The sequence below is a fragment of the Anoplolepis gracilipes genome, chromosome 5, assembly GCF_047496725.1.
Source record: "Anoplolepis gracilipes chromosome 5, ASM4749672v1, whole genome shotgun sequence".
Lineage (NCBI taxonomy): Eukaryota > Metazoa > Arthropoda > Insecta > Hymenoptera > Formicidae > Anoplolepis > Anoplolepis gracilipes.
In genome coordinates, this window is record NC_132974.1 from 6,744,645 (window position 1) to 6,758,756 (window position 14,112).

Consider the following 14,112-nt stretch of genomic DNA (forward strand, 5'->3'; position numbering starts at 1 on the left):
GATGAAAGATTCGAAGGGAGGTAAAACGAAGATTGCGGGTGTAGAAGATGGAGACAGGCACGGCAGCAGGTACGATCTATCGCGAGATCAGCATGGAAATCGGAACTGGCTCGAACCAACCTAATCTAAGCTTTATCCGAGAGAGAGAGAGAGAGAGAGAGAGAGAGAGAGAGAGAGAGAGAGAGAGCACTTTACCCTCTCCGGGACACTAACCTAGCTTACATGTTCACGTTATGGAGCTCCAGTATACACTGGACACGCATACCGACGCATAAGCACACACATGTTTCTACCCTGCGGCCGTCCGCCTGCATGTGCATGTCCGCCAGCGCGTTTTGCACGATTATGCGAGAGCTACCCGCTATGCAGATCGATCCCTCGGGTCGAAGGTGAAGTCCGTTTCGGTGGCAAGAATGCCCGCGTGTGGACGCGACTGACGCGATACATGTATAGATTATGCGGGTGTGTTTGTGCGTGTGTGTGTGTGTGTGTTGTGTGTTTGTATGTGCGCGCATATGAATCGGCACATTGTGTATTCTACCGCGTATACGTACGGAATGTGCGCTTCATGAGAGAGAGAAACAGAGACAGAGAAAGGCAGAGAGAGAGAGAGAGAGAGAGAGAAACTTTAGGGTAACGATTGAAATGCTTATTAATGCGAGAGATGCTTCCGCATAATTCCGCACAACTTAGATATTCGACTAAGGATTTTCAGTCGGTTCTCTTGAAAATGCGCGACGTGCGGCGAAGATTAATCGGCTAATGTAGCATTCATTTTGCAACACGTCCATGTCACGCTACGCTGGAATTCGCGATACATTTTGATATTCTCGATCGATATAGTCGCTGATTAAAGGCTTTATATCACTATGATTGACACGGATGTCATTTTCTTATCGCCGAATGAATAGCTAGAGATAGATTTCTAGGAAAAATTTAAACAACTTCAAAGAGAGAGAATCGTATAAAAGGAGAAAAAAAAAAGAGAGAAAGATAAAGTAGCAGACTGATAGCGTAAAGATCGAACGAGTCAGCGACTAAAATCGCTTCTGGAACAATGCGAGCCCGACCTAGACACGCAAAGGGCGAAGAACCTTCGCTTCGTGACTTTCAGACGAAACCACTCGTCATCCTTTAAGAGCCTGGCGGCCGCTGATTAAGGCTCCTGTTCTCGCGAAGAGAAGGGCCGACGGTTAAAAGAGAAAGAGGAAAAGAAGGAAAGAGAGAGAGAGAGAGAGAGAGAGAGAGAGATGGAGAGGAAGAGAGAAAGAGATTAGGCTACGTCCATGAAAGTTTACGGTGCTTGGGCACCCGTAAACGCCATATGGCCCGAAAGTCGCCATGTTTCCATCGTTTTCTTTCGCCCCGAAGCGGACCGAGGTCCCTACGCGTCTTTATTTTTTTTTTCCATTTTTTTCACGGTAGCTGCCCCTCGCTTCGCTACTCTTGCTAGCTCGACTCGAGCTCTCGATTCGACTGATTTCTGTTCGAGTCTTAAAAAACTTCGATATTATATTTTCATTCGCTCTCTCTTAAATCCGATTATGTTGATACAACAATAATATATCTAGATTTTCCTCTTATTCAAAGTTCAATTAAAGTTTAGTAGTCAAATAGGTAAATCTTAATCAAACATACCCGCGGAGATGCTTATTTGTCTAAACATTAAAATAATTGAGCATCTAATCCATAATCAGGTGTGATAGAGTTAAGAGAAAAATTGAAAGAGCGTAAAATTAAAAATTTCACGGTAGATAGTTGCTATAATTAGAGGAAATAAATAAAGAACCGTGCGCGATACAAAGGAGAAACGCGGACATAAATCTCTCACCAGCAAAACGCGCTCTCGGTACTGATCGCCACACACGCCATGAGGAGAGAAGAACTGTTAACTCACCTGAAACAGAAAGAGAATGGGTCCGTTATTAGAAGACATATCTTATATACGACCCGAGGAACGGGTAATTACGGCACAGTATGGTTCGTATGTGTATATTTCTCTCTGTTCGCGCGTTCGTCGCGCTGGCCGGCGCAGACAGAGTACACGGAAACCTCTAAGTACAATAGACAGTCGTCGGACTATCGGACTATCGAACAGATTATCCCGTCGTGTCGTCACGGGCGACGCCCACTCGCACGACATTACGACGAGAGAGCCACATCGATGGTCCACGCGGCATCGCCTGGCTAAAACGTTAATCGCGATGCCTAATTCCGTCGCATTAGTCGTCCGGCTGTTAAACGGCCTTATGTTCCAGCCTCTACGACTATGTTAATAAATTCTCCATGCTGTGTTATTGGCGTATACGCGGATCGTGCAAGCCGCTGCGCGATGTGCATCAATACCGCTACATCGTACAATTAGCGTGACTATAATTTAACATGCTGTTGCAAATCATTAAAATTTGTGCACAAATGTCTAATTGCGATTGTGGAATCGTTAAAAAATCTACATCAATATTTCATAATTCGCTCTTGTGTCGAAATAATTACTCATGTATATATATATATATATATATATATATATATGAAATAATTTTATATATATATATATATATATATAGCTTTGATTTATTATATGTCTATAATTTGAGATATACATATAATTATATACGTACAATAAAACATTACAGATATATATAGTGATAACAATTTCGAAAAAGTAAAGAAGCATTTAATTAGTTATTCCACCTAAAGTTCGATATTCTCATCGCGACGCTTTTGCTTTCTGGAAAATTTCGATTATTTCGCGATCTGGACGCGATAACGCGTCGCGACGCAAGTCCCGTCATCATCAACGTCATCATCATCAACGCGAACAACACTCTCAGCCGGCGGAGAATCAGAGAGGGCAAATGTGCGCGAGAGAGGGAAGATCGCGGGGATACGAAGGGTGTATATGTTTCGAAACACATCCAGCTGGCGCCTCTCGGCGCTATAGCGGGCGTTATAAGCCCGCTACCAAATCAAGCGTGTGTGACACACTAATAATCGGACGTATGTACGGTGTCCATATAGTACTCACAGGTACAGACATACACACATGCACACACTCGTGGATCAGCATACGCCAGGCTCATATGTGCCGTTGCTATATTACGCCGGAGGATACACTGAAATGCATATGTGTGTGTATGTGTGTATGTGTGTATGTGCATGTATTTGCATACGCGCGCACTTGTGCTTTTGTGAGCGTTCACATATACACGCACATTTCGAGAACACACATGCGAATGTTCAGGGGATGATTGTTGGAAGATAATCGGGATATCTGGCGCCGCGCATAGTTACTTCCTTATAGCGGCGTTTTCAGCCATTGCTTTGGCGGTACTATTTGCCGTCCTACTTTGCCAAACGTATTGTATAATATTAAATGTGTACGACACTACGAAAAAGAATTATACAAAAAAGAATTATACGAAAAAGAATTATACGAAAAAGCATGTACATATACATAACTCGCATCCATCGAGATGTAACAAATATTGAAAGAGTATTTAAATTTATCATTAAATCTGAAAAAAACTTAGATTCCAAGATTAAATGTAAACAATTAACAAATATATATATATATATATAAATATAAATTTGATTAAAGTTTTATTAAAAAGATAATCTCAGATCTAAACAAAAAAAAAAAAGATCAATTTTATATCGAAATAAATACTGAGTTCTAAAAACACGCGCGAATCGAGTACTAGAATACACACTTGATAAACGCTCGAAGTGCAACGCGGAATAGAGTCACAGCCGTAACTGCCCGGGATATTAATTTATGATTATGCGTTCCACGCATTTATAGCGCGCGAGCCGACCGAAAATATACATCAAACGGGAGCGCGCTCGCGGACGATCGTCGGCCCCGCGCAGAGAAAATCCCAACGATCTCTGTTTCTCATTTTTCGACCTTTCTATCTCGCCAACGTTAATCGTTATAATCGCACAGAGTACACGCGGCTTCATTAGGATCATTTGGCCCGCGCGTACACAAATACGCGTGCACATATACGCTACGTATATGCTTACGCGTATTCAGGTACTATGTACATACATGTACATACACGGAGTATGCAACGTATGTAACGGTAGATACGCTGCAAATGTACGCGCGCGCGCAAGTGCGAACACACACACACACACACACACATGTAAGTAAATACACGACGGAGAAACGCATATGTACGCGCGCTCGTGTACGGAGTACGCGTGTCCCGGAGGCGACGTATCCGCGCAAACAGAGCCGAGGGATAATGGTTACCAGCAATGGATATATCGGCGGACGTGTGTTGGGGTCCTAGGATACCGCTATTAGTACGGCTCTAGGCCGCGTCTAATTATACCTCGCGCGCGCCGCCTCGCGCGGATATGTTTGTAGCCGCGTATCTATCGTATATGTTTACGCGCGGGTATGTGTGTATATTGTGCGCAAATTGTGGAGAACAGAGAGAGAGAGAGAGAGAGAGAACCGGGGGGGGGGGGATACCGTACGCGTTCAACGCGGTCGTGCGTATACGTGTGTATACGAGCGTGTCTTATGTATATGTAGCGCGTGCGCGTGCGTAGCTTGTAGCTACAAGCACGATCATATGGGTTACACATACGTGTCGAGGTACTAATGCTAATCCCAACCATAGATTACGAGACGGGCGGCGACGATCGACCGGAACTGCCGCCGTCATGGAATTTCCGCGACTCCTAGTTTCTAGCTTTCCTCGGTCGCCCGGTTAGCGTAAGTGTGAATGCTTCGCATGTGTCAACCCCATTTTTTTCACCGTATTTTAGCCACTCGAGAGAAATATATCTCGTAGAAGAATATAAAGGCAGAGCGCGAAAAATGATAGCGCTATATAATTTGTATCGTATCTCTCGCGTGTACGGAATTATCATAATTTTGTTTCGAATCGATATTTCATGCATTATACATAATAGAACGAGCAGTGTATAGAAATAAATAATTCAGAGATAATGAAAATTCTCTCTGACCCCTATGATGCAAATTTCATCAAGATAATATACGCAATCAAAAGTTATTTCATTAAAAAAAAAAAAAAAAATCATACATCGTGATAACATTGATGAAAATCATTTGTGATAATTAGAAATTTTAACATTTATTTCGGAAATGCAAATTCTCTCTTTTCTACCTTAATCGACTCGTGTCGACAATTCGGTAAAAGCACGGTAACGAACTCGTTGCGATAATAAAGTGGCACTTGTCGACCAATTCGAACGATAGGGGAAAGAAAAAACAATCAACTTCGAAGACCGAAGCCAGGTCGCCGTCCCATTTATATCAATTCTATTCATTGCCGCTTTTAACCTAGCACACTCGCGTGATCAGTGGTTCTCATTGGCAACATTTTTCTCAACAGAATACCGAATTATATAACGCTTCTCTTTCAATTTGTCGAGATAAACAAAGCATAAAGCCTATCAATCAAACAAAGAAAAAACATCTGCATATAAGTTTATTTAAAATGAAATATATGTGACGTTTGACGTTAAATTGTATATTATTGATTACTTGTGCTACTTCACAAGAATTCGGGAGAGAGATGAAATTTTAAATATAACATTCACATTCGACGAGCATACACACATCGATGCGGTGCCACGTTTCACTCGGAGTAAATTTGGTCGTTGGCAGCGCACAACCGTGGGAAGGCAGGTGAAACGGGGCGACGTAACGGGCCTATCGGTTTCATTGATTCGTTTTTTTTCTTCTCCAGGCAATTACACCGACCTCCAAAGCGAGCGAGCGAGCGAGCGCGCGCGCAAGCGTATTTACTTCTCTGATGATTTGCCGCGCGTGGATCGCTCGTAAAATGTTGAAAGCGCCATGACGATTTCGTCGAAGCCTGCGGCTTTCACGATCGCGATGATCTTCGTCGATCCGGCTTGCACGCGCGCACGATCCTCTCAAATTTTCGTCTTAATCGAAGCGAGCGCGTTGCTGGACCACCGCGATCACCGGCCACTTTCGCTTTTCTTTTCGCTCGTCATTTTGCTCCTTCGATCTGAATCTCCATTTCGAGAAATCTGCATGCCTACAGTCGTCTCACGATTAATTAATCTTTAACTTGAAAATCGAAGGGGTATGTAACCGAAAAAGCAACGAGATACGAAGGCTATACAAGTAGTGTGCGATTTCCAAATTCTTACGATTGTGGTAAGATGAAGGAATTGAAATTGAGTTCATTAATCCTTGATAGGATTATGTAAAAACGAGGGTAGTTATGACAAGCCATTTATTATGCACCGAGGTGGATGTATGTTATTTTTCTTAGTTCTATCTTTCTCTGTGTATCCGGCTGAAACGAGCTTTATAGAGAAACGCGCCATCGCGGCGTAATATGAATCTTCATTAATAATGTCGAAATGGCAGGTCTCGACGCGACGTCGTAAAACGACCGGATAAATGCAAATGTCTGTTGCACGTATTTACTTATTAGTTTATATATATATATATATATATATATATATATATATATCTTCATACGGATTACACTTTCTTAAATTTTTTCTATAAAGAAAAGTAAAAAAAATAAAAAAATTAAGAAAAATGCATATAATCGCGTCTGTTTGTGTTGCCATTCTAAGCGAGATTCAATTTGGATTTCATATCGTTGCAGCTTAATCTATCAAAGTGATTCACGCGCGACAGCTCGAGCGACTTAATTTTCGCTTGGGATTTGCTCGACCCGCGCATTGTAATACCCCAAAATGGACGCGGCGAGCTAATTAAGTCGGACGTAAAGAAAGATAACGTTTCATAATGAAGGTGGATTTTTTGCCTATTTTTCGAGAGCGCCGCCGTCTCCCCTCTCGTCGTCCCGACGCTGCGCCGGGGAAGATTTTACGCCCGACAAGCTCTCGGGGAAAAAAAAAGGTCGTCCGAGTGTACCAGAGAGAGCAGCGAGTTTAAAACGTTGCAAGTGCCGTACCGGATATGAGGGACGTGGAGGTGGGGAAAAGAAGAGAAAGAGAGGGAAAGAGAGGGGAAAGCGAGCGCGGACCGGAAATGGCCGCCCTTAACCCGGCGCGATCAAAAACTGGTTTCGCCAGACACACGAAAGCGCCGCCGAGAGATGAGGGAAGCCGAAAAAAAAAAAAAAAAAAAAGAGTGAGAAAGAGAGAGAGAGAGAACACTTCCACCACCGTCCTTCTTCCTACCGCTCTCTCGTCGGTAAATAACGGATAATTTCGCTCTCGAATAAATCGAGGGAGGCAAAAGTTTCGGCGTTAAAAAACGTTTAAGCCGCTGCAATATTTTAAGAGAGCCGCGCGGGAAAACTTTAATGCAGTTAATCCAGAGTGACTTCCACAAAATACGGCCCTGGGAATACTCGTCGTGGTGTACCGCGTAGTTTTCTCTCGCATGAAGAACAACAACAACGCGATTTCGATGATCAAAACAGCCGCCGAAAATAAGCGGCAAACGTTAAATTTATCAGCAGACGTGATATTCTATTGAAAAGACTTACAAGTGATTGAGAACGATTTAATTTCGACTACAAATTAAATACCTAACAAGTATCAAAAATAAAACATTTAATTTATATTTTATTAATTTTTGTAATTTATAATAAAACATTAAAGTTTTATTATTAGAAAAAACAGTCAGATATATCATTGTATTTTAATAATGACATTCTTTTCATCGAAATGTGTGTCATACCCTAAAATTTGATATTTTGTAACATAACTCTACAATTCTTTCGATTAGCCATTATTTTCTTAGGAATGGTAATGAAGTGAATTAAAATTGATGACAAAGATACTGAAATAAAGGATCGACAGCTGTCGAATACAGAGTAAATGCGTGGCCTACACGATCTCACTTGTCTCGTAACGTTTTGTGTCATTAAAGACGTCTTTTACTTGGTATAACGCAAGAAGCATAATTATGACACGTTTGTATCGTTAACATTTATAAAACGTTTGATGGAGAGACGATCCTAAAAGCTGAATGAAAAATAGTCGACGAATTAAGAATAAATAATTATAAATCGCGCCATCATATCTAATATCAATGTATTAAAAATACATTATTAAATTCTTTTGTGCGATAAGAAGATCGTACTTTTATTTTAATCGATACATTATTAATCATCACAAGAAAATGGCGAATTTAGTAGTGAATTCTATCGCATAACGAGATAAAATAAAAAAAAAATTAAATTTCCACTAAATTTATCACAATCTAATAAATTTACGTTATATCTGATGTTTGTACATCAATATGTAAAAAAATTTAAAACATTAAAGATAACATTAAATATTTTAGAGAATAATCCGATTTAATGAGAAAATCCTGGAGACAGATAGACAGATTAAATTTGCAGTCCCAAATCCAAAAGGAGAACCGCTGCGAACAGTCCATAAGCCAGAGAGGATCTAGCGGCTGTGTAGACTGTACTGAAATAATGTACAGTGCCGTACAAAACGGCAAGTCGGCGAGGGGAAAAGAAGGAGGGGGGAGGAGGAAGAGATCGAGAGGACGAGGGGACTCTCCGTCTCTCTTCCTCGCGTTGCCCTCCACCGCTCATATCCCTCTGCCGTCGTCGGGGTAACAATGGTGTGCAAAGGAGATTAACAAACAGAATAAGCTAACGCATAATCGCATTATTTCTAGCTAAGCCGCATTTAAATTAGATAGAAATTCCATTTAACGAAACAATGCGGGGATGATGAGTCACTTTGCCGTATATATACACGACGACTCGCAATGTCGGAATAGACATTGTCCCTTGACTGCGGCAGCAATCCCGGCATTCCCGGCGCGACGCTCTCGCTCGCACGAATTTCTGATTCCGCGAAATTCTTACAAACCGGCCGTTCTTATCACGCGTGGTCCGGAAACGGGTCTGCACGAGTCTCGCCGGATATGATTTGCCAAGCGCCATATATTTCAGCGATTGTATTTTTTTTTTTTTTTGGGGGGGAGGGGGGGTTTCCGGAAAGCGCACAATGACCAAAATAATTATATATTTATATTATCTCCCACTTATTTATATATATATATATATATATATATAACTAAATTATAATGTGAAACTAGAACAAGCAATATTAGTCGATAGTGCGAGAAGAAAGGATATAACTATAGGATCAACAGGATGTAGGATTATCTCTAGAGCATAGAATGATATCGCTTGTTCTAGTTTCAAGGAAACGTGATGTTCGTACAGCGTTTGCTTTCGATCTATTGGTTTTGGAAAAATATCTCAGAACAATATGACTCATGTCGATTGCCCTCTGACATTTAAGGATCTCATATTAGATAACACAGCTTCTAAACTCATCAAGCCGTCGTTTATTCAAATCAGCTTCAAAGTTAGCGCGTCTACTATCAATTTCGTTCAACATATGTATGTATCTGGAAACGGTTCGCGAGTTTGTGCGTTCAATTTCGCGGAAAGGTCGCCGTTTAAATCCGACGTGTTTTACAGAGAATCGTTGTGCCGGGTCATAAAAATTTGTAGAGCACCCTATATAATCGAGGAAGGGTGCCCGACACAAAAAGAGCGAGCCAACGACGACGAGCCCGCCCACGTGAGGGCGGCCATATTCGTGACGTAATTCTGACGTCACCGTCGCCGATAACGTGCTCCACACACTCTGCTGGATGCACGGTGAAAATCGTAAAACGTGTGCAGCTTCCCTCCCTCCTTTCAATCCCCATCGCAATCCCCTTTCTGTATTCGCGATTGACGCGCAATCCGCTTTGGGGGAAAGCGCTTTTCTCGCGCGAGACGAAAACTCTCAAAGGATATTTAGATTTTTCGCGGAGAAACTCTCTTATTCCCTCTCTTCTGCTCCTTTCGAAAAAATTCCTTGTGATAAACATTTTTTTCATATTACCCGTTTTATATGTGTACACATTCGAGAGACATCGTTCAGATTAAATTATGTCGGATACAATCAGATTTTGACAAGTCAAAACAAGTATTAGTATCGTAAAACTAATGTTGAAGAAAGCAATAATAACTAGCCATGTTTTATAATTATAAGAATAAAAAGTATAATTGTCGATTATGCAGTCAATTAAATAATTGTCAACTGCTTAATTAGAGGTATTCTAGGTATATTGCAGGGCATTTAAGTCATTTAAATCCAAAAAAAGTTCTTTGAACTTTAGATGAAAACTCGATTAGAAAAGAAACTCCCCTCTTTCCCCTGATCGGATCAATGAATTGCAGAGAACATCCCTCGATCTCTTACCTGAGGACCGCCGCCCACAATCGACTGATAGGCCGATTGAAAGACGCTGCCCAACTGCGTGAGGCCCTCATCTTCCATCTGGAACATTATGTCCGCCCCTGGCGAGCCGTTATTGTTGAGATTATTATTGTTACCCATCAGCTTCTCCGTGTTGCCGACGTCAGAGCGGAGTATCGTGTTGGACTGCATACTCACGGTGAGACACAACGACAATGACACGTGCGAGCTTGCGAAAAATCCACGATGAATGTTCGAGCGCGCGTGTATTCGATATGTATATCAATATATTTCGATGTCAGATTTTAGCGACATCGGTAGTAAACAATCCCGCGTCGATCTCATCGTCGTTAAAAATCTCACTGGCAGGAACGCAAAAAAGATGATCGTCCCGCGACGATTGGCGATAACAGTGATAATAAAAGAACAACGCGCGTCGTCATGTGACGAGAGTCCACTTGGCAGAATCCGCGACGTGAGAACGATCGGAAAGTGCGTAGCGTCGTGTACCCGTCAGGTCAAACATACCACGCACTTGTCACGGCGTCTGGTATATCACACACCGAGAGAAAGAGAGAAAGAGAAAAAGAAAGGACGAAGGAAGGACGACGCGACGCGTGCCGGAAGCCTGCCCGAGGGTATCTTATCGTTGTTGTTGATATTATTGCGGATCACCGATCTTCATCCTCTTCACGACGACCCGAATCCTTCTCACATGGAATCACAAACGCGTCATATCGTTTGCCCGCGTTCGGAGATACGCACATAAAATGTCACCGGCAATACTTGCATCAGGATGCACACGCGCGTGATCGCCGCCGCTGCTCCGCTGGCTGCATGGCGTCGAGGAGCGTTTTCGAGGTTAGAACGCGCGAGAGAGAGCCCGTCCGTTTAGCGGCGGCCGGCGCGTCCTATCGCGCGCACTCCATTTTTCTCCACCCACGAACGAATACACGCTAAACGATCGTGAAAGCAGAGAGCGCGATCGCGTTCACTGTTATCTGCGAATGCACTGGTCGTTTACGAACGGAGGAAGCGACAGAATCGAGAACGGACGTGAGAAAATGTTCTCCCTTCGAGATACGCGACGAGACTGACGCGTCGGGTGGGGAGACGACCGCTATTACTATCCCCATTCCTCACCTCCCGCCGCCAAACGTTCCCATCCCCTCCCTCGCCGCCGTGCGCGCGAGCCTCACTCCGAGCCCGAGGCCCGAGCGCCATCGTCGTTCGCTCGTTCTCTTGTCCCTTCGGTCTGCTTTCCTCTTCGGTTGCTCCAAGATTTCTCTCTCGTCTCTCGTCCCCTTTAGCTCCGATCTCAGGGAAACAACCCCAAGCGCGAAGGGCCACTGTTTTTGCCTGCGTGGAAGCAGGCGTTGCTATATGCCGGCGACAAGCGGACGCGGACGCGAACGCGAACGCGAACGCGAATGCGAGTGTGGGTGGGCTCTTTCTTCTCTCTCTTTCTCTCTTCTCTCTTATCCGCAAACTATATGCCGTGTCGAAAACATCGGTCCACTTGTTGAGTCGAAAAGAGAGCGACCGAACGAGAGCAAGACGGAGTCGGAGAACGGGAGCGTGTGGGTGCATGAATGCGTGTGCGTATGCGCACGGAAAAGTGGCGTTCGAAATAAAAAGCTTCGCGCGCCGCTAACGACAGACAAAGTCGGAGAATCGGCCTCCGTGAACGAGAACGCGCGGTCGATCCCTGTGTGACGAGAGCCTGTCTTTATTTACGCTACCGTTCACGATATCGTGTTTCACTCATTGTCAGATCAACGCGGACACGCCGATTATGAATTTGTCTTTGATTTAGAGCAACGCGATACTTACATACTAAATTTTTTAATATTACTGCCATATCAACCTTGTGTTTCATTTATGTATAATTAATATAATTTTAATATTATTATTAATTATTATGTAATTTATATAATAATCCTTTATATTTATATAATAATAATACTGATAATAATACTTGCAAAATAAATAAATAAAAGCGGCTCTCTTTATTCCAAGTAATACAAACAAATAATATGGCTGTAGACAGCAATAATATTTGAGTTAATAGTATTTACAATAATTAATATTACAATTAATAAGATTAAAATTAAAATAATAAGATTAATAATAATAATACTAATAATATTACTTAATATACATTAAGAAAAAAAGTGAAGATATGCAAAATGTATATTTTACAATTAGTCTACACAAAAATACCGAAAAATATATATTTCAAGAACAAAATTACGAATCAATTTTTCGACTTTCTCAAAAAATCATTCGAGATATAATATATTCATTGATAACGAATAATGATAAGAATATTATAAAATTTGCATAAAACGAAAACGATAGCGAGAAAGAATTTCATGACATTTCGTGTAACTAGTCCCGTTGCGAGTTTCTTCGAAACTGTCCGATCTCACCGTCGACGTGCAGTTAATTAAAAGCTCGGCGCGATTCTCGCCTCTACATAATGGATCGTCGGCGAATTTTAAGGTGGCGTGCTTAACTTTTGCGCGAAGTTAAATGGCGTTGTTTACCGCGCCCGACGAAGTTTAATGATATCGCGGCCGAGAATATCTTCATCTCGTCGCCCCGCGAGCGGGGAGTCCCGTAAACGACCGCTCGCGATTTCGGAAAATCTGTCAGTGAAAGAGGAAGTGGGAGAGAAGAAATGAGCAGGACAAACGAGATATCTCGTGGCGCCAAAGGTGCCTCGTTAGTCGGAAATTCGTGAGTAATTTTAGTGTCGTATCCACGCGACTGGCCGAAGGTTTATAATTACCTAACCTCACCCGACCTGATCTAACCCACTTGGCAAACGAGCGAGAGTTCTAGTTTTCGTCTCACCGAACGCCGGATACGACGGGCGGAATCTCGTTAAAAAAAATCGATCGACCGGAAATTGTCGACGGCCTTCCAATTAATATCTCACTCGATTTTTCTCAGACCTCAAAACGAATCGAAACAATGTTTTATAATTTATGATCAATAAAAAGACGTGGTTATAAATTAATAATTAAATCCTAATAGAATATAATAGTACAAATATTTGCGTTTATATAATACGACTAAATAGTTTGTCGTTATAATGTAGCGACAATTGACATCAATTGCGAATGGCCGCTTTATTGAAGACACTTGATCTCATTTCGATTCAAGTCACAAGTCGAGCGTGCGAGCGAGAAACAATAATAATTTCTATAGCACACGGGTTGAATGGTATTTTGTTATAGCGTAAAGGTAAAGGAGAGAGAAGGAGAACGCGCGTGTATATACTCATTTTCTTCGCATATAAATTTAAAATAACGTACGTTTAGGCTTTTTTTTAAGTAGGTTTATTAAATGTAAAAAAAAAGTGTTTGTACCTAAAATATGACAAAATGTGGACACACTCATCACCGCGTAATGAGTCATAAAGTAACGAAAGTCAAAATAAATGACCATACACTGTTGAAAGGTTCGACTTGCCGCCAGGTATAAAGAAATTCTCACTGTTTGTAGCTGGTATTGACAGTACAATAATTAAAAACGACAACACCGGCACAATGGGACAACACCCAATGTTTGGGGGTCGTTTGTACCTGCTCTGCCCTTCGAAATATCCGCAGGGGCGTCGAAAAGACTTCACTTTTCCGACCGATCACGAATCTAGAGACGCTGTAGAACTCGTTAATTTCGAAACCCTCGTCAAAATTACACAGCGTGCACTCATTAAGATGCTTATTTCAAACGTTGCGTCAATTGTTTTCCACTGCGCAATCTTTTGATGGCTCTTTTTCTTTCGAAAATTTTTCAAGTAAATTCGCATAATAATGAGCGCTTTAACTAAATTAAGGAATATAATAGAGAGAAACTACCAAGGTCTTTTCATTTAACATC

At 42.0% G+C, this 14,112-nt stretch overlaps 1 protein-coding gene across 10 annotated transcripts in view; it reads right to left on the reverse strand.

Annotated features, from left to right (window-relative positions):
- LOC140665879 (protein daughterless-like) overlaps positions 1-14,112 on the reverse strand; it is a 115,769-nt gene that overhangs the window by 65,894 nt on the left and 35,763 nt on the right. The window contains exon 1 of one of the 10 annotated variants that reach the window (XM_072892466.1): positions 10,225-11,320. The exons of the other annotated variants lie outside the window; for them this stretch is intronic. Within the exon in view, the coding sequence (XP_072748567.1) occupies positions 10,225-10,413 (189 nt within the window). The 5' untranslated portion in view covers positions 10,414-11,320. Of the gene's footprint in view, positions 1-10,224; positions 11,321-14,112 lie in introns of those variants that run through there. 10 annotated transcript variants of the gene reach the window in all.